Source organism: Somniosus microcephalus, chromosome 30, assembly GCF_052327205.1.
Source record: "Somniosus microcephalus isolate GS21.2 chromosome 30, FLI_Smic_1.0, whole genome shotgun sequence".
In the NCBI taxonomy this organism is placed as follows: Eukaryota; Metazoa; Chordata; class Chondrichthyes; order Squaliformes; family Somniosidae; genus Somniosus; species Somniosus microcephalus.
This window is the reverse complement of record NC_141016.1, coordinates 34,366,367-34,385,136: the sequence shown is the minus strand read 5'-3', so window position 1 is coordinate 34,385,136 and position 18,770 is coordinate 34,366,367. Positions and strand designations below refer to the sequence as shown.

The following is an 18,770-nucleotide window of genomic DNA, read 5'->3' as shown; positions in this document are numbered from 1 at the left end:
TTTATTTTCTCCACTATTCCTATCACCATCTCGTCTCGTTTTGAATACTGCTTAATGTTTCATCACTTCTCTTTTGTTCTCTCCCAGCCTGGCCTTTTAACGTGTTTCACTCCCTGTGTTTTTTCAGACTTGACAAAGGGTTTTGACCTGAAACGTTGACTCTATTTCTCTCTCCATGGATGTTGCCTGGCCTGCTGAGTTTTTCCAGCATTTTCTGTTGTTATTTCGGATTTCCAGCATCTATAGTATTTTGCTATCGTTTAAAGTAATATCCTTGCTTTTCAATTAAATTCCACTTGAATTGAACCTCCTTGCTTTGTTTACGTTTTTATGCCCTTGTTAACTTCCATTGCTAGTTTTAATTATTAGTTAAAGTCTATCTTTTGTTCCTCTATCCCAATTAAGCGTTTATTTTCCAAAGATTTTGTGGCCTCCTTATGCTGCTTATGAAAATGCACCACCTAACACTTACTGATATAAATATTAATTTACCATTTACACGCCCATTCTGCAAGTTTATTAATATCTTCTAATATTTTGTTGCAATCTTCCTCAGTATTAACTATAGCCCCCAGATTTGTGTACTCCATTTATTTAAAATTGTACTTCCAAATCCCAAGTCCAAATCGTTTATGTAAATGATGAACAGTAGCAGTCCCTGCACCGATCCTTGGGGAACACCAGTTCTGAGCTTCTGCCAGTCTGATAAATACCTTTAACCCCAACTATCTGTTTTCTGTTTTGTAGCCAGCTAGCTATCTATTCTGCTACTTGTCCTCTGACTCCACATCGCCTGACCTCAGTCCTGTTTCTATGACGCGCTAACGTATCGAAGACCTTTTTCAAATCCCCGTATATTGCACCCACCACATTACCCTTGTCTATATTTTCTGTAACTTCTTCATTAATTCAATAACGTTGGTAAAGCATGACTTTCTCTTTGAAATCCATGTTGGTTATTCTTTATTACATATGAAAGCAAAACACTGTAGTTGCTGGATATCTGAAATAAAAACAGAAAATGCTGGAAATATTATGCAGGTCAGGCAGCATCTTTGGTGACACTGACAGAGTTAACGTTTGAGATCGATGGTTTTTCATCAGAACTGGAAAAATATGTAACAGGTTTTTAAGCAAGTACAGTAGTGGGAAAGCTGGGAGTGGAGCAAAGAACATACGCAAAGTCAGGGGAGAATAAATGACAAAACTGGTGATGGTGCCAAGCAAAAGCAGATGGTAATGGGACAAGTAAAGAAACTAAAGTTGGGTCTAGTGGAGGTGTAAATGGGAACCGCAGAATCATCAGCAATGGCTGCCATCTGAAAAAATTACAGCAAAGTTATGTTCTGAAATTGTTTAACTCAATTTTGAATCTGGAAGGCTGTAATGTGTCTAATCAATTGATGAGGAGCTGTTCCTTGAGCTGACATCGAACTTTCAATTTCAGCCCTTGCTGTGTTTTCACTATCCGGTCTGACCCCATATGATCAGCATCCCATATGCCCCTAACTCAGTGAATTTCGAGATCGGCACAATGCTGCACTAATCTTCCATCACCATCACCTCCGTGCCCACTTATCTGGCCAGAATCTGCCCCCGCACAGTGGATGCTTCCTACCATCTTCAGAATTCTCGTTCCCCCTATACCCGTTGCTCTGGCCTCCTACCGTCTCTAGTTCCTTTCATTGGGAACTGCCAACGTGACATCGGCCGTCTCAGTTTCTCTGCTCCACTCACTCACTCTAATCTACCTCCCTCTGACATTGCAGCGATCCATTCTCTTGTATCTAATCCTAATATTGTCATTAAACCAGCTGGCAAGGGTGGCGCTGCTGTTGATTGGCGAACCGACCTCTAACTTGTAGAGTCTGAACGCCCAGTCTCTGAAGCCACCTCGTACCTCCCCGTGGACCAAGACCCCACCACCGAACATCAAGCCATTGTTTGAAAGACGGTCGCCGACCGCATCTTCCCTCAATGGCCTCCAACCTCATAGACCCCCAACCCCACACAGCCCGATTCTACCTCCACCCCAAGATCTACAAACAGGACTGCCCTGGTAGACCCAATGTTTCAGCCTGTTCTCGCCCCATGGAAATGATTCCTTCCTATCTCGACTTTTTTTCTCAACTTATCCAGCCTCTTCACACATGCATCCACGAATCTTCTGACACCTTCCACTACTTGAACAGCTTCCAGTTTCCTGGCACTACCGATCTGCTTTTCACCATGGACTCTACACATCCATCCCCCACCAGGACGGCCTGAATATTCTCAGCTTCTTCATTGAATGGTGGGTCAACCAGTCACCATCCACCACCATTCTCCCCTGCCTGGCTGAAAATGCTCTCACATTGAACAACGTCTCATTTGACTCCACTCACTTCTTCCAAATAAATGGCGTTGCTATGGGAAGCCGTATGTATCCTAGCTGTGCTTGTCTTTTCGTGGGATATGTGGAACATTCTTTGTTCCATTCCTACTCAGGCCCCATCCCTCACATCTGATTCTGGAACGTTGATGACTGTATCGATGCCATTTCCTCCTTTTGTGCCGAACTGGCAAATGTCATCAACTTTGTGAGCAATTTCCAGCGCTACCTGGCCTTCACATGGTCAATCTGAGACTCTTCCCTTCCTCGACATCTCTCTCTCCATTTCTGGGGATAGGCTAACAACCAATATCTGCTATAAGCCTACTGACTCCCACAGCTAACTTAACTACATTTCCTCCCAGGCTGCTTCCTGGAAGGATTCTATTCCATTCTCCCAGTTTCTCCATCTCCATCGCATCTGTTCTGATGATGCCACCTTCCATCCTAGTGTTTCCGATATGTCTTCCTTTTTCCTCAACCGAGGAGTCCCCTCCACCATGGTTGAAAGGGCACTCGAACTGTCCTTTCCATTGCCCGTACCTCTGCTCTCACCCCATTCCTCCCTCGCAGAACCACGATATGGTTCCCCTTGTCTTTACCTTCGACCCCACCAGCCTTCGCATTCAACAGATCAACCTCCAACATTTCTGCCACTTCCAGCATGTTCCCACCACCAAACACATGTCCCCTCCCCTTTCAGCATTCTGAATGGACCGTTGCGTCTGCGACACCCTGGTCCACTCCTCAATCACCCCCAACACCCCATCGCCTTCCCACAGCACCTTCCCATGCAAGCGCAGGAGAATCAATAGCTGCCATTTTACCACTTCCCTTCCCACCATCCAGGGCTCCAAACACTCCTTCCAGGTGGAACAGCGATTTATTTGTACTTCTTTAAATTTAGTATTGAGCATTCGCTGCTCACGATGCGGTCCCCTCTACATTGGGGAGGCCAAACGCAGATTGGTGTTCGCTTTGTGGAACACCTCCATTCAGTCTGCAAGCTGACACCAAGCTTCCAGTGACCTGTCATTTTTATTCTTTGCCCCCCTCCCACTCTGACCTCGCTGTCTTCAAACTCCTGCACCAGTCAATGAAGCTCAATGTAAACTCGAAGAAGAAGCACTTCATCTTTCGGTAAGGAAATTTACAGAGTTCAGGACTCAACATTAAGTTCAGCAATATCAGATCATAACCTCTGCCCAAATGTTTTCGTGCAGTAGCGATTGCTGATGATTCTGTTATTCCTATTAATACCTCCTCTGGACACATCTTTTGTTTATTTTGCCCCATTACCATCTCCTTTTGCCTTGCACCATCATCCCTTTTGGCTCTCAAACTCTCCTGCCTTCCACTCTATCACAGACCTTCCCTTTTGTTCTTTCTCTCCTCCCCAATTTCCCGCTCCTGTACTTGCTTAAAAACCTGTTCCAACTCCAGCATTTTCCAGATCTGACGAAAGGGTCATCGTCCTGAAACATTAACTCTGTTTCTCTCTCCACAGATGCTGCCTGACCTGCTGAGTATTTCCAGCACTTTTTGTTTTTATTTCAGATTTTCAGCATCCACAGTATTTTGCGTTTGTATTTTGTTTCTGTCCTTGTCCCATTATCATCTCCTTTTGCCTCGCACCATCATCCCTTTTGTCTCTCAATCTCTCCTGCCTTCCACCCTATCACTGACTTTCCCTTTTGTTCCTTCCTCCCCTCCCCAATTTCCCGCTCCTGTACTTGCTTAAAACCTGTTACATCTCTAACTTTATTCAAGTTCTGACGAATGGTCATCGTCCTGGAAATCGAATTCGGTTTCTCTCTCCGCAGATGCTGCCTGATCTGCTGAGTATTTCCAGAATGCTCTGTTTTTATTGTTTGTTTTATTTTCGATTTCTAGCTGTATTTCTATTAAATTTCTGAAATAATTATCGACACGAGTGACCACAGCCGGTACAACATGTGTTGTGCAGTATGAACACAGAGAGTGATCAATCGAAACACCTGGATATTTCTTGTTTCATTGACAGAGCACAAAGAGATACGACTGGTGAATGGAAAGCATCGCTGTGAGGGAAGAGTGGAAGTGTTCTACAATGGGACCTGGGGAACAGTGTGCTCAGATAAACTGGATTGGCATGATGCAGAAGTGATCTGTAAACAGTTACAGTGCGGCCCCCTCACATCTATTGATTATGATACTCGGATATTCGGAGCGGGATCTGGACCCATTTGGCTCGATGCGATGGAGTGTGATTCGGACGAATCCTTCCTTTGGCAGTGTCAGACAGACCCGTGGGGGGAACACAACTGTGATCACAGGGAGGATGCAGGTGTTGCTTGTTCAGGTAACACAAGGAACCTCTCAATGTGCGGGTGTCATTTCAACATTGCTGTCCAATACAGTCAGCATATTTCTCTTCTCAACAGAAGTCAAACTGCCGAAGAGATCCCACAGTTCAAGGGTCTGCATTCGAGAATCTGGTTCTAAACATAAACATTCACCAGGTGCTTCCTCCTCTTCATTATACCAACTATCTGACTTGTATTCCAGGCTTGTACTAAATAAATAACAATCAATGATTCTCTTTGATAGACTCGGGACAACCGTTGCGCCTGGTTGGAGGCAACACCAATTGCTCCGGCAGAGTGGAGATATTGTCCAATAACAGCTGGGGCACGGTGTGTGATGACTCCTGGGATATGGCCGATGCCAATGTTGTCTGCAGACAGCTGGGTTGCGGCTCCGCTCTATTGGTCGCTGGAGGGGCCGCCATGGCCCAGGGTGCTGGTCTTATCTGGCTGGATGAGGTGAAGTGCACCGGAAGTGAATCCTTTCTGTCCGACTGTCGTTCCTCACCGCCAGGTCAGCATGACTGTGATCCCAAGGAACATGCCAGTGTGATTTGTTCCGGTAAGGGTCGCAGGGGTTTCCTCGTTCTGTGATCATTACTCATGGATTTCGCAAATTAAGAACAACGTTTATATTTTTAATATAAAATCCTAATGTTTGAAGTTCATGAAATGTTTGTACAATATATTCCACAGAACTCGATTTGCCTCCTGCTGCTTCTCCTTCCACACCTGCAGCTACTTATCATTATTAGTACTATTATTAGTATTGATGTTAGCGATCGTATTAGTGGTATTGGTGTTATTGAGATTTTCTTGATTTTGTTAATTTCTGAAGATCACGTGATCGGTTCCAAATTGACTGGAACATTTTTAAAATACAAGGCGGACTGTGTCTGTGTTTTAATCTTTCTGTAATCTTGTGATTAAGGAAAGGGAGGAAAAACCACCTCCTTCCTTGTTGCCATCTGCATAACGCTCGGAGTCCTTCTAATCTGTGAGCTGATCGCACTGACGGCGGTAATACAGAGAAAGGCAACAAGAAGAGGTGAGGCTCATATCTTGCCGCTGAATTAACACTTGATCTCAGATCGCTTCATATCCGGGCGAGTCTCCAGTTCACTACATTTTCCATAGAGTGTCATGTTGTCTTGTTAGCAATAAATCTGAATTAGCTTTTGGCGAAATGTTCCATTCAATGTGCTGCCCGATTTAGTAAAATAGGACATTTAAAATGGAGAGTTATTTAAAGTGTTCACATTCACTGTCCCAGTTCATCAGCCGGTACATGTGATTCCTGAAGAATTTACTTGCTGCAACAATGGGACAGAAAGTTTATTGAACTGTTTAGGCTGTGCGCTCAGTTATTTATTGGTCTGTTGTTCTTCATTTATCCATTGGGTATCCGTTCCACCCCTTTAGTTTCTGGGTCCGGATGCCCAATCTCGAACTCTCTGACCGGGTTCTGCCCACCATGTTGAGAGGTGACAGTTTTATAGGACTTTCTGCATTCTCTGGTGATTACTCTACATCCCAACACAACTATTCCTCTCCTATCTCACCCACCCAACACACTCCTGCTCTGTGTACACAGCGAGGCTCCTCTCACAATGACGGGACATGCCAGAGAACCATCAGCTCGTCACTCGCGCTTCCAAACTGATGCTGTCCGCAGAGATCAGTCAACTTCACCCAGCTTCTCTTCAGCTGAACTCCCCGTGTGGCCCCGTAACCGAGCGCTCAACTGGAGCTCATTTCTCCTGATACCCCCTCATTCCCTCTTCCCCAGGTCAATACAACTGGCCGCAGTCTGCTGGAGGTGAACATGTGTCTGTACAGAGACACAGACACACACACGGAATCACAAACACAACTAAACTCCTCCACTTTCACGCTAACTGATTCTGTCCCTTGAATATCACTATATCTGTTATTTGGATTTATTCGCAGATGAATTCCCGTGAAACGCGCGTGAAGTGAATCAACATGTTAATCTCCCCGCCCTCCCTCCAACAGGTGCTGTCGCTCGCGGCAGGGAGTCACTTGCTGGTTTGTACCAAGCAATTTATGAAGAGATTGAGAATATTCCCCCTGGCGAGGATTCCGCTCAGACCCAGGGTTCAGGTCTGTATTTTCCGTTGATATCGAATCTTCACTGGACAAATGTTGCCTCCCCTTAAACACTCCTTTTAGTGGTGAATGTACTGACTGGACACGATCAGCAGTCCGCTCACTGTCCCCATGTGAAGGAGTCCTATTACAGTGAGAGTGTCTCTGTGTCCATGTGTATAGTGAGAACAGCAATGGTTTGGGAAGATTTCCACTGGTCGGCATTGCTCAAAGAGCGGGTTTATGGTTTGGGTGTAAACAGCGAGCAGAGACGCTGTTTCTATTTCCCACCCGGCTCCACACGGACTCCCTCAGATATCTGTGCCCAGGAATAATAAACCCAGCGGCTGATTGTATTCTTTTACTTTATATTCACTCAAACATGACATGAAGTCACAGATCGATTGAAACCATCTTCATTCCTTCACTTATCGCCTTTCCTTTGGCCAGATATTCTGATCCTTACGGGTGTTTACGCGCTGTGTACGCACCCGCAGGGACATCGGAAATGCCGGTTTCACGCATGCACAGCGGATGTGCTGAAAACCAGCTTTTCCGATCAGTCAAGAATGGCCTAGACAGATCCTCCGCCTGCCCTGGAGAAGGGCCTCCGCGGGCAGAGAGTTCCGCTTTCTGGAGACCCTCCGCCCGCAGTAAACCCAAACAATTCTTACACCAGGTAAAAGCAGGCCTGCTTTAACCAGGATAAGAGTATTAAAAAGTAAAACAAAACAATGTTTTCACTCAGTTATCATGTAAAAATACTTTCAAAAAGGTCAGTTTATTTCTAGCCCCGTAAAAAACTTTAATTATTTTGTTCAAAAAATTTCATTTTTTAAAAAATATTTAACTTTTTGTAATTTCAACTAATTTTCAAAAGGTGATGGCTTATTTTAAAATGTATTTAAAGTTTTACTGTTTCCGGACTGTGTGTCAAGTGTATGAAGGGAGATTTCCTTCTTTGATTGGCTCCCCGGTGCCCACATGGTCCCAGGGACGCTTGCGAACCGCATGTGCCTCTGGGATACGTGGGCCCGGCGCCTTTAGACTTGGAGAGGCCCAGGAGCAGAACTATATTCACCTCGGGAGCCCTCGGGTAAGCCCGTGGATTTTTTCCAGATCGACGGCCTCCGCACGCGGGAAGTCTCTGATCAGAAAATATGGCCCAAAATTGGCCTCGAAATTGCAGTTGGAGTCCTGCCACGGGCGAACGACTCTGAACTACAAGAAAAGTAGCCATGATGTGGAGATGCCGGTGTTGGACTGGGGTGGACAAATGTAGGAAGTCACACAACACCAGGTTATAGTCCAACAGCTTTATTTGAAATCACAAACTTTCGGAGCGCTGCTCCTTCGTCAGGTGGATGAAGGAGCAGCGCTCCGGAAGCTTGTGATTTCAAATAAAGCTGTTGGACTATAACCTGGTGTTGTGTGACTTCCTACAAGAAAAGTATGCAGCTACCTTCTGCCTCCAGACCTTTGCTCTGTTCCGCTCCTGGGCCTGCAGGCATCCACATGCGTAAATGCCCCATATCCCAGGGGCGCAAGCGGTTCGCAAGCAGTGTGCCAGTCCAATCAATCTCAATGGGGAATTCCTATTTTGCGTATGGGGATTCCATTTTAGTATGGAGTCTCGGTAACCAGAATGGTCCAGATTTTCTTGGGCCGATGACCGAGTACGCGGTGTGTACGCAGCCGCTAGTGCCCCGCAACCACTGGGTTTCCACGATGAACATGCGCGAAAACTCAGAACATACGATTTGTCAAGTTTCAGCTCGACAGATCCACCGCATCCCCGGAAATGAACATTCGCTGGGGAGAGCTGGGCTATTTACCCAACTACTGCCCAGCGAATGCCCGTGAAATTTACACCTGGTAAAAGCAGCGATAAGGACTTTTTTTTAACAGCGTAAGACTTTAAGTAACTATTAAAATACTTTTAAAATTAGATAAAAATAACAAACCTTTAAAATTAGTTTAGGTTATTTTAAGCCCCTGTAAAACATTTAAATTTATATTTCGCAAAATTAAACTTTAGCTTTATAAGTTTCATTAAATTGTATTTTAATTCATTTTGAATGTGTAATGATTTGTTTTTATTTAACTGGTGTGTAATTGTCTTTTTTAGGGGATTCCTATCATGATTATGGGGATTCCCCTTTATGATTGGTTGGGCCGGCCCACGTGATCCCAAGGTATTTGCGAAGTGCGTGCGCCCCGGGATACGTGGGCCTTTACACAGGTGTGCGCGGAGAGGCCCAGGAGCGCAAGTGTCCGAATATCCGTGACCATCAGGTCGGTTCGCACTATTCTTGCGGCTCGGAGGCAACCGCCCGCGGGAAGCCTGCGACCGCAAATTGAAAGCGCAGTTTCACACCACTTAAATCAAAATAAATAATCAGAGGTTCCAAATCAGTTAAAATACAATTTAAAACCATTTTTCTTGTAGACTAAATATAAACATTTTTAAAGGGGCAAAAATAACCTAAACTAATTTTAAATATTTACATCACTTTAAAAAATTTATTTCAAGAATTATTTAAACCCTTACGCTGGTAAAAAAAATGCCATACCACTGTTTTTAGCAGGCATAAGGGTTTCGTGGGCATTCGCTGGGCAGCAGTTGGGCAAATAGTCCAACTCTGCACCAGTGAATGTCAATATCCTGCGGATTCCAACGATGTGTAAAACAGAATCTGGACAGATTGCAAGTTCTGGATTGTCGGGCATCACGCGCGGAACCCCGGAACTTGCGGGAAACTTACGATGGTGTGTGTACGCCGTCTTAGGCCACGGAAAATCCGGGATAGGGCTGGAAATTGCAGTTGGAGGCTTCCCGCGGGTGAATGCCTCTGAACCACAAGTAAACTCAGCACCTACCTGCTGCCCCTGGACCTTCGGACATTTGCGCTCCTGGGCCTCCAGGCATATGCCTGTGTAAAGGCCCACGTATCCCAGGAGCACTTGCAAGCGCCCCTGGGATCAGGTGGGCCAGCCCAATAAATCACAAAGGGGGTTCTCATTATTCTTATGGGGATTCAATTTAAAGAAAGACTTGCATTTATATAGCGCCTTTTATGACAACTGGACGCCTCAAAGCGCTTTACAATTAATGAAGTACTTTTAGAGTGCAGTCACTGTTGCAATGTGGAAAATGCGGCAGGCAAGTTACGCACAGCAAGCTCCCACAAACAGCAATGTGATAATGACCGGATAATCTGTTCTTGTTATGTTGATTGAAGGACAAATATTTACATACGGAATCCACGTAAGCATAATAGGAATCCCCTAAAAAATACATTTTAACAAAACTGAAATAAAAGTAAATCATCACATGGTCAAAATTAATTAAAATAAAATGTAATTAAACATTTAAAAGAAAATTAAATATTTTGAAAAATAAATTTAAACTTTTTTCAAGGGGCATAAAATATCGGAAACTAATTTTAAACGTTTATGTATGTTTAAATCATTTAAATAAATGTATTTTACTGTGTATTTAAATGCTTACACTGGTACAAGAAGGCCTTTTACTTCTCTTTTACTTCTTTTGGTTCTTTTATTCTTTTGTCCGATCGCAGCCCTGCCTTCGATCTAGTTCCTTTTCTCTCCAGTTTTGAAGAAGGGTCAAACCCGAAACGTCAACTCAAATTTCTCTCCACGGATGTTGCCTGACTTGCTGAGTTTTTCCAGCATTTTCTGTTGTTATTTCGGATTTCCAACATCTGCAGTATTTTGCTATCGTACAAGAAGGCCTTACTCTTGCTTTTACCAGGTGTAAGTGTTGTGTTCATTCGCTGGGCGGTAGTTGGGCAAAGAGCTGAATCCTGCGCCTGCGAATGTCCATTTCCTGCGGGTGAGCACCATCTGTCAAACAGAATCTTGACAGATTGCAAGCTCTGCGTTTTTGTTCAAGTGCATCACATGTGGAAACACGGAACTTGTGGGACACTTATGATCATGTACGTTGTGTGTATGCGATCATAGGCCCCGGAAAATCCGGTTTATGTTTTCTGCTCCGATATCCTGAACAACCTCTCCAATAACCATCCATTATTTGTGTTTGACAGTTTATGGTTCCACTGACTCCCTCAATCAGATTGAATATTACACCAGTGACGTTTTGGGTGACACTGACCCGGGATCAGAAAATCCTGAAGGGAAGTCCTCCAGTATTCAGGGTGGGTACATTTTTACTTCCTACAATCTCTTTTTTGCACTTCACGCTTTCTACTACCTAAAACCAACAACTAAAGATAAAAAGCTTACTTGCCGATTAATGACACTGACAAGGACCCACAATACCGGACAGTGGATTTGGTTAAAAAATATTGTAGAAATAATTTGGATTTGAAACAAGGTCATGTTAATTTCCCACAATGGATTTTTTTTCCGTTCCTGGATTGGCTGGCAAGGCCAACATTTATTGCCCATCCCTAATTGCCCTTGAGAAGGTGGAGGTGAGATGCCTTCTTGAACCGCTTGAGTCCCTGTGGTGAGGGTATTCCCACAGTGCAGTTACAGAGGGAGTTACAGGATTTTGACCCAACGACGATGAAGGAATGTCGATATATTTCCATGTCAGAATGGTGTGCAACTTGGAGGGAACTTGCAGTAGATGGTGGTCCCAGGTGCCTGCTGGCCTTGTCCTTCTAGGTGGTAGAGGTCGCGGGTTTGGGAGGTACTGCTGAAGACGCCTTGGTGAGTTGCTGCAGTGTATCTTGTAGATGGTACACACTGGAGCCACGGGGCACTGGTGGTGGAGGGTGCTGGATGGGGTGCCAATCAAGCGGGCTGAATTGTCCTCAATGGTGTTGAGCTTCTTGAGTGTTGCAGGAGCTGCACTCATCCAGGCAAGTGGAGAGTATTCCAGCACACTCCTGACTTGTGCCTTGTAGATGCTGGAAAGGCTTTGGGCAGTCAGGAAATGAGACAGTCGCCGTAGAATACCAAGCCTCTGATCTGCTCTTGTAGTCATAGTATTTATGTGTCTGGTCAATGGTGACACCTTCCATTTCTTTGCTGATGGAGCGATAATGGGCCGGATAGGATTTGTCCTGCATTTTGTGAACAAGTCATACCTGGGCAGTTTTCCACATTGTTGGGTACATGCCAGTGCTGTAGCTGTACTGGGACAGCTTGGCTAGAGGCGTCGCTGGTTCTGGAGCACAGGTCTTCAGCCGGCATGTTGTTAGAGCCCATAGCCTTTGCTGTATCCAGTGCATTCAGCCATTTCTTGATACCACGTGGAGTGAATTGAGTTGGCTGCAGACTGGCTTCTGTGATATTGGGGACCTGAGGAGGAGGCCGATATGGATCATCCACTCGGCACTTCCGGCTGAAGATGGTTGCAAACATTGCAGCCTTGTATTTTTCACTCACGTGCTAAGCTCCACCATCATTGGGGATGGGGATATTGATGAAGCCTCTTCCTCCCATTAGATATTTCATTATCCGCCACCATTCACTACTGGATGTGACAGGACTGCAGAGCTTTGATCTGAACCGTTGATTCTGTAAATTCTGTAACCTTGCTGCCCTCAGTGCTTCTTCCAAGTGGTGTCCAACATGGAGGAGTACTGATTCAGCAGCTGAGGGAGGGTGGTAGGTGGTAATCAGCAGCTGGTTTCCTTGCCCAGCTCGACCTGAAGCCATAAGACTTCATGGTGCTGGAGTCAATGTTCAGCACTCCCATTACCACTCCCTCCCGAATGTATAGCACTGTACCGCCACCCCTGGTGGGTCTATCCTGCCGGTGGGACAAGACATACCAAGGGTTGGTGTTGGAGAGGTTACCTAATGGCTTTAATGTATGATTCTGTGAGCATCATATGTCAGGCTGTTGCTTGCTAGTCTGTGGACAGCTCGCACAATTTTGGAACAAGTCCCCAGATGTTCGTGAGCAGGACTTTGCAGTGTTGACTGGGCTGGGTGTGCTGCTGTCATGTCCAAGGGGGATCATGAGCAGGAAACCCCGCTCACTCTCTCTGTACTAACCGACTGTGTTATACACTATTTTCTCTGCTCTGATACCTGAGGTATTACCTGTACTAATGAACTGTACATTATTGTGTCTGACTGCAGGGAGGGCCGACATTTATGGTCCATCCATTGTTGCCCTGATAAGGTAGTGGTGGGCCTTCCTCTGAACCACTACAGTCCTTGTAGTGAATGATCCCCCACAATGGTGTCAGTTACCAAATTCCAGGATTTTGTCAATGGGTCGATGAAGGGATTATGTTGTCTGCTCCAATGTGCTATCAATCTCCATTTTTTGTGTTTGACAGTTTCTGGTTCCTTTGACTCCCTCAATCAGATCGAATATTACACCAGTGACATTTTGGGTGAAATTGATCCGGGATCAGAAAATCCTGAAGGGAACACCGCCACTATTCAGGGTGGGTAAAAATCCCAATTACTACAAGCATTTGTTGGACTTCACACAGTTTATTACCTAAAACCAACAACTAAAGACATCAGAGCTTACTCGCCGAAAAATGACAGCGCCAAGGATCCGTAGTACTGGACAGTGATTTTAGTTACAAAATGTTGTGGAAATACTTTGGATTTGAAACAAAATCATATCGATTTCCCCCAATGGTATAATGGAAGGAAACATTCAGTTCATTGTGTTTCCTCACACGGCTCTATGGGCCGTGAAATGTGAATTGTGTGTGCAGGTTGGGTGGGTGATTCAATGCGATATTTGTGACTTTAACACGGAGACTAAACTACCTCGACACGACACGGTCCAATCATTGCCCCAGATAACCCCACTTCACCCGAAGACCACATTGGTCCACTCTCCCGCCCTGCAAGGCCCGGGTAGATTGATTTATAATAATATCATTCTGAGTACTCAGTGCTGGCATTTGGTTTCAGTGGAAATCTCTATTTCCTCCCAGGTCCGGTTCCGGGCGATTATGACGATGTTGAGACTGGAGTCACTGACACTCAGGGTGGTCACTTTCTGCTGGACGGTGCTCCTGATGTTCTCCTCACACTCAAAAGTGCCGGCGGTGATCTCTCCACTCTCGGTGAGTTACATCTCTGACATTCCCGCAGTCACCAGCCCTCTGTGTAGGAATGGGCTGGCGCTGTTTTAAATTCCCTTTCAATCGGCGGTGACACAGAGCGATGGTTGATTTAAGTCATGTTGTGATTACAGGAAATGAAGTGTTCTAGAAAAGAGATATTCTAGAAAAGAGACCCTGATGCTGTTCAGTGTGGATTATCTTCCTTGTTAATATTCGCACCAGGATTCATTCCAGTGCTCAAACTGACCCGCCCGATTCTCGGATATTAAATGCACCTCGTCTGCTGTCACCCAGCGGTAAAACACAGCACGGGGGTGTGGGTAGAAAACAATTCTCTTCCACTCACAGACCAACAAAGTCCAGCCCCTTCACCAAATTGACAGATATATGTGACCCACACTGATGCGGGTTTTACCGCCATCATTAACCCATAATCTGTCTCTCCCACAGTGTACAGCTCTCAGACCCGCACTGATCCCGGTTTACCGGTTCCTTCCACTCCTGGTAACAATGACCATGTTCACTGTGACACGTTCACAACCCCGGACATTCCGCCACCGATGGGCAGTGACTGTGTGGCTGAAAATGTTACATCTACGTCAAGCCGGTAAGAGCAATGTTTTATTATCTGTTGCATTGTTTGTGTCCCAGTGCTGGGGGAGTGTTCAGTCCCGGGTGGATTCTACTGTGTGACAATGGGCGGTGTGTTCAACCGTTAGTGATACTGAAACTAGCAGAGAGAACATGCTGTGTATTTACTGTGGGAATAAATACCCCATTATACTGGCTGTAATTAATTCAATTCTGTGATTGTGGGGAGTGTGTTTAACGGCAAATGATACTGAAACTGTCAGAGAGAAGATGTTGTTTATTTATTATTTAAATAAAAGGCTAATTGAAGTGAAGTATCAGAGAGAACATTCTGAGTAGTGAAAAAGACTCCATTTGATTGTATGGTGTGTTGTTGAATTGTTTAATCCTCTTTCTCGCTCTCTCAAGGTGTTTTTTTTTCCTTTCAGAGAGAATTAAGTGGAAAATCCTGGATGCGATATCCCGGGGCGTGTCACAGTGTAGCGGGAAATAACCTGTGTTAAATCTGAGAGAATATCCATTAACTTAACGAACAGTGTGAACATGCTGAATGTGCTTTTCTTCACGATATAAACATCATTTTATTTGATCAATCGCCATGTTAATTTGTTTTGAAATACATAGATTTAGCTTTTGTCTATATTCTGGCTGCGTTCTGCTTAATTAAACATTATAAAACAGGAAGAATGTATTCGGATCATTGCTCTGTCTACAGTAATACTGTAATACACTGCTCTGCGTGGATTAAGCAACTGTGTAAAAGAGATTAAGAACATCTGTTTATTGCTGAAGGTTTTATATGAACTTCATTTTGTAACCGCTTCACTTTTACATCCTCCATTTAAGATTGTTCAGAACCCGCAGGGGGTCAAAGGAATAGTCTGTCTGTTTTATCTCCCTTTATTGTAACTGGTCCCTGCACCGCCATATACTCAATGTACAGAGACTGCTGCAGTCTCCTACTGGAAATGGTGATGTACATTGCGTTGAAAAATAAAAATGCATTTATTAAATATTATTTGAAATCTGTGCCTTTGTCCATGTTCATGTTTTTATTATGTCCCATCAGTAAACACACACCAATCCCTAGATACAGCACAATGTTGTTTTGCTGCACGACACCTGTCCCTGGGAATTCGGCGTATGGCAGGAGACCAGGAGAATCTAATCAGAGTTCCACGGCCACTGTTTTTGGACTTTAATTCTAAAAGCTAAATATTTCAGTTATTCAGCCGCAGGGAGCAATGGTCACTCAATCAGCAAAACGACTGTACCGTGCAGTGTCCGCCAGCAGGTGGCGATGCTTATTCCATCAGTGTGACCACTGCAATGGCAAGTGTCCACCAGCAGAGGGCGAACATTATTATAAATAAAACAGGAAATGCTGGAACCACTCAGCAGGTCAGGCAGCATCTGTGGAAGAGAAAAAGTTAACGTTTCATGTCAGTGATATCTTCAGAAATTTAAAATGTCAGATTAACCGCTTTTAGTAAATAAAGAGCCAGGGAAAAGGGGGCATGAAAAGATCAAAAGGCTGAAGGTCTGTGATAGGATGGAGGGCAGGAGTGATTCAGTGAATCCTCGCTTCCCTCACTCTGATCCATGTCCCTGTGAATTGCAGCATTCCATTCTCTCAGGTACAAACCTGACATTATCATTAATTCTGCTGATAAGGGAGTCGCTGTTGTTGTGTGTTGAAAATAGCGCCACCTTGTGGGGTCTAAACACAAAGGCCCACAATTTGCGATCGGAGGCTTCCCGCGGGTGGAAGCCTCCGACCTGTAAAAAATCTCCGCATTTCCCTGGTGGCCCGGGAGGTTTGGAGTCTCGCGATCCTGGGCTTCTCCGGGTCCGCGCGGGCAGAGGCCCAGGGATCTCAGGTGCGCATGCGGCTCACAAGCGCCCCTGGGATCACATGGGCCGGCTCAACCAATAAAAGAAGGGAATCGCCATTCATACTTCTGGGAGTTTGGTGCGTCCGGAGCTCCCATAAATATGAATGGGGATCACTTTAAAAATAAACAAACACATAAAATAAATAAATAAATTACATTTGTAAAATTAATTAAAATGCCATTTAATTAATTATTTTAAACGAAATTTTAAGTTTTTAAAAAAAATTAAATGTATTAACGGGGATAAAAATCAACTTACATTATTCCACAGTTTTTTTTATGTATAAATGAGTGATCACATTTTAGTTTGCTATTTTTTAAAACTCTTATTCTGGTAACAGCAGGCGTTACACCTGCATTTATCAGGCATAAGAACTTCACAGGCATTCAGCGGGCGCAAGTTGGGCAAATAGCGGAAATCTCCACCCGCAGAGGCCCATCTCCCGGGGATACGGAGGATCTGTCAAGAAAATTTCGATCAGAAAATGCTGGAAATACTCAGCAGGCCAGGCAGCATCCGTGGAGAAAGAGACAGAGTTAATGTTTCAGGTCTGGGACCCTTCATCAGAACTGGAAAAACCTGGAGATGTAACAGATATTAAGCAGGATCAGAGACAGGGGGGTTGGTTAGGAGGGGAGGAAGGAATTGAAAGAACATCCTGTACTTTTGTAAGAGGCAGGAAAGATAAAATGTTGCAAATGGGAATGGCAAAAATCATACTGCATGAAAAATGGGGGCAGGGATAATTATCTGAAATTGTTGAACTGAATGTTGAGTCCGGAAGGCTGTAAAGTGCCTAATCAAAAGATGAGGTGCTGTTCCTAGAGCTTACCTTGAGCTTCATTGGAACAGTGTAACAGGCCGAGGACAGTGAGATCACAGCGGGAGTGAAGCGGTGAATTAAAGTGACAGGCGACCAGATGCTCAGGGTCACCCTTACGGACTGAACGGAGGTGTTCCGCAAAGCGGTCGCCCAATCTGCGTTTGGTCTCCCCAATGTAGAGGAGACCGCATTGTGAGCAGCAAGTACAGTATATTAAATTGCAAGAAGTACAAGTAAATCGCTGTTTCACCTGGAAGGGGTGCTTGGGACCCTGGACAGTGGGAAGGGAGGAGGTAAAAGGGCAGATGCTTGCACGGGAAGGTGCCGGGCAAAGGAGAAGGGCTGTTGGGGGTGATTGAGGAATGGACCAGGGTGTCGCGGGGGGAGCGGTCCCTTTGGAATGCTGAAAGGGGAGGTGAGGGGAAGATGTGTTTGGTGGTGGGATCACGTTGGAGGTGGCGGAAATGGCGGAGGATGATCCATTGAATGTGGAGGCTGGTGAGGTGAAAGGTGAGGACAAGTGGAACGCTATCGTGGTTCTATTAAAGAGGGGAAGGGGTGAGAGCAGCAGTGCGGGAAATAGAATGGACACGGTCAAGGGCCGTGTCAACCACGGTAGAGAGGAATCCTCGGTTGAGGAAAAAGGAAGACATGTTGGAAGCACTGGTATGGAAGGTGGCATCGTCAGAACAGACGCGACGGAGACGGAGAAACTGGGAGAATGGAATAGAGTCCTTACAGGAAGCGGGGTGGGAGGAAGTGTAGTCCAGGTAGCTGTGGGAGTTGGTGGGCTTGTAGTGGATGTTGGTCGAAAGCCGATCGCCAGAAATGGCGACGGAGAAGTCAACGAAGGGAAGGGAAGAGTCGGAGATGGACCATGTGAAGGTGAGGGATGGGTGGAAATTGGAAGTAAAGTGAATGAACTTATCTAGTTCAGGGCGAGAGCAGGAAATGGCACCAGTACAGTCATCGATGTACCAGAAAAAGAGGTGAGGGAGGGGACCTGAGTAGGACTGGAACAAAGAATGTTCCACATATCCCATGAACAGGCTGGCACAGCTAGGGCCCATGCGGGTTCCCATAGCAACACCCTTAATTTGGTGGAAGTGAGTGGAGTCAAAGGAAAAGTTGTTCAACGTGAGAACAAGTTCAGCCAGGCAGAGGAGGGTGGTGGTTGACGGGGACTGGTTGGGCCTCTGTTCAAGGAAGAAACGGAGCGCCCAAAGTCCGCCCTGGTGGGGGATGGAAGTGTAGAGGGATTGGACGTCCATAGTGAAAAGGAGATGGTTGGGGCCAATAAACTGGAAACTGTTGAAGTGACGGAGGGCGTCGGAAGAGTCGCGAATGTAGGTGGGAAGAGACTGGAGAAGGGGAGAAAAAATAGAGTGGAGATAGGAAGAAATAAGATCCGTGGGGCAAGAACAGGCTGAAACGATGGGTCTACCAGGGCAGTCCTGTTTGTGGATCTCGGGAAGTAGTTAGAAGCAGGGTGTGCAGCGTTGGGGGACTATGAGGTTGGCGGCCATGGAGGGTAGATCTCCAGTGGAGATGAGGACAGTGACACACTTGGAAACAATGGCTTGATGTTTGCTAATGGG

At 45.4% G+C, this 18,770-nt stretch overlaps 1 protein-coding gene across 1 annotated transcript in view; it reads left to right on the top strand.

Moving 5' to 3' along the window:
- Positions 1 to 14,473, top strand: part of LOC147098122 (scavenger receptor cysteine-rich domain-containing protein DMBT1-like) — a 42,692-nt gene extending 28,219 nt beyond the window's left edge. The window contains exons 8-16 of the mRNA XM_085971335.1: positions 4,395 to 4,712; positions 4,795 to 4,872; positions 4,961 to 5,278; positions 5,413 to 5,452; positions 5,646 to 5,764; positions 6,733 to 6,840; positions 10,896 to 11,006; positions 13,731 to 13,862; positions 14,313 to 14,473. Of these exons, the coding sequence (XP_085827461.1) occupies positions 4,395 to 4,712; positions 4,795 to 4,872; positions 4,961 to 5,278; positions 5,413 to 5,452; positions 5,646 to 5,764; positions 6,733 to 6,840; positions 10,896 to 11,006; positions 13,731 to 13,862; positions 14,313 to 14,473 (1,385 nt within the window). The remainder of the gene's footprint in view (positions 1 to 4,394; positions 4,713 to 4,794; positions 4,873 to 4,960; positions 5,279 to 5,412; positions 5,453 to 5,645; positions 5,765 to 6,732; positions 6,841 to 10,895; positions 11,007 to 13,730; positions 13,863 to 14,312) is intronic.
- Positions 14,474 to 18,770: the final 4,297 nt, after the last annotated feature.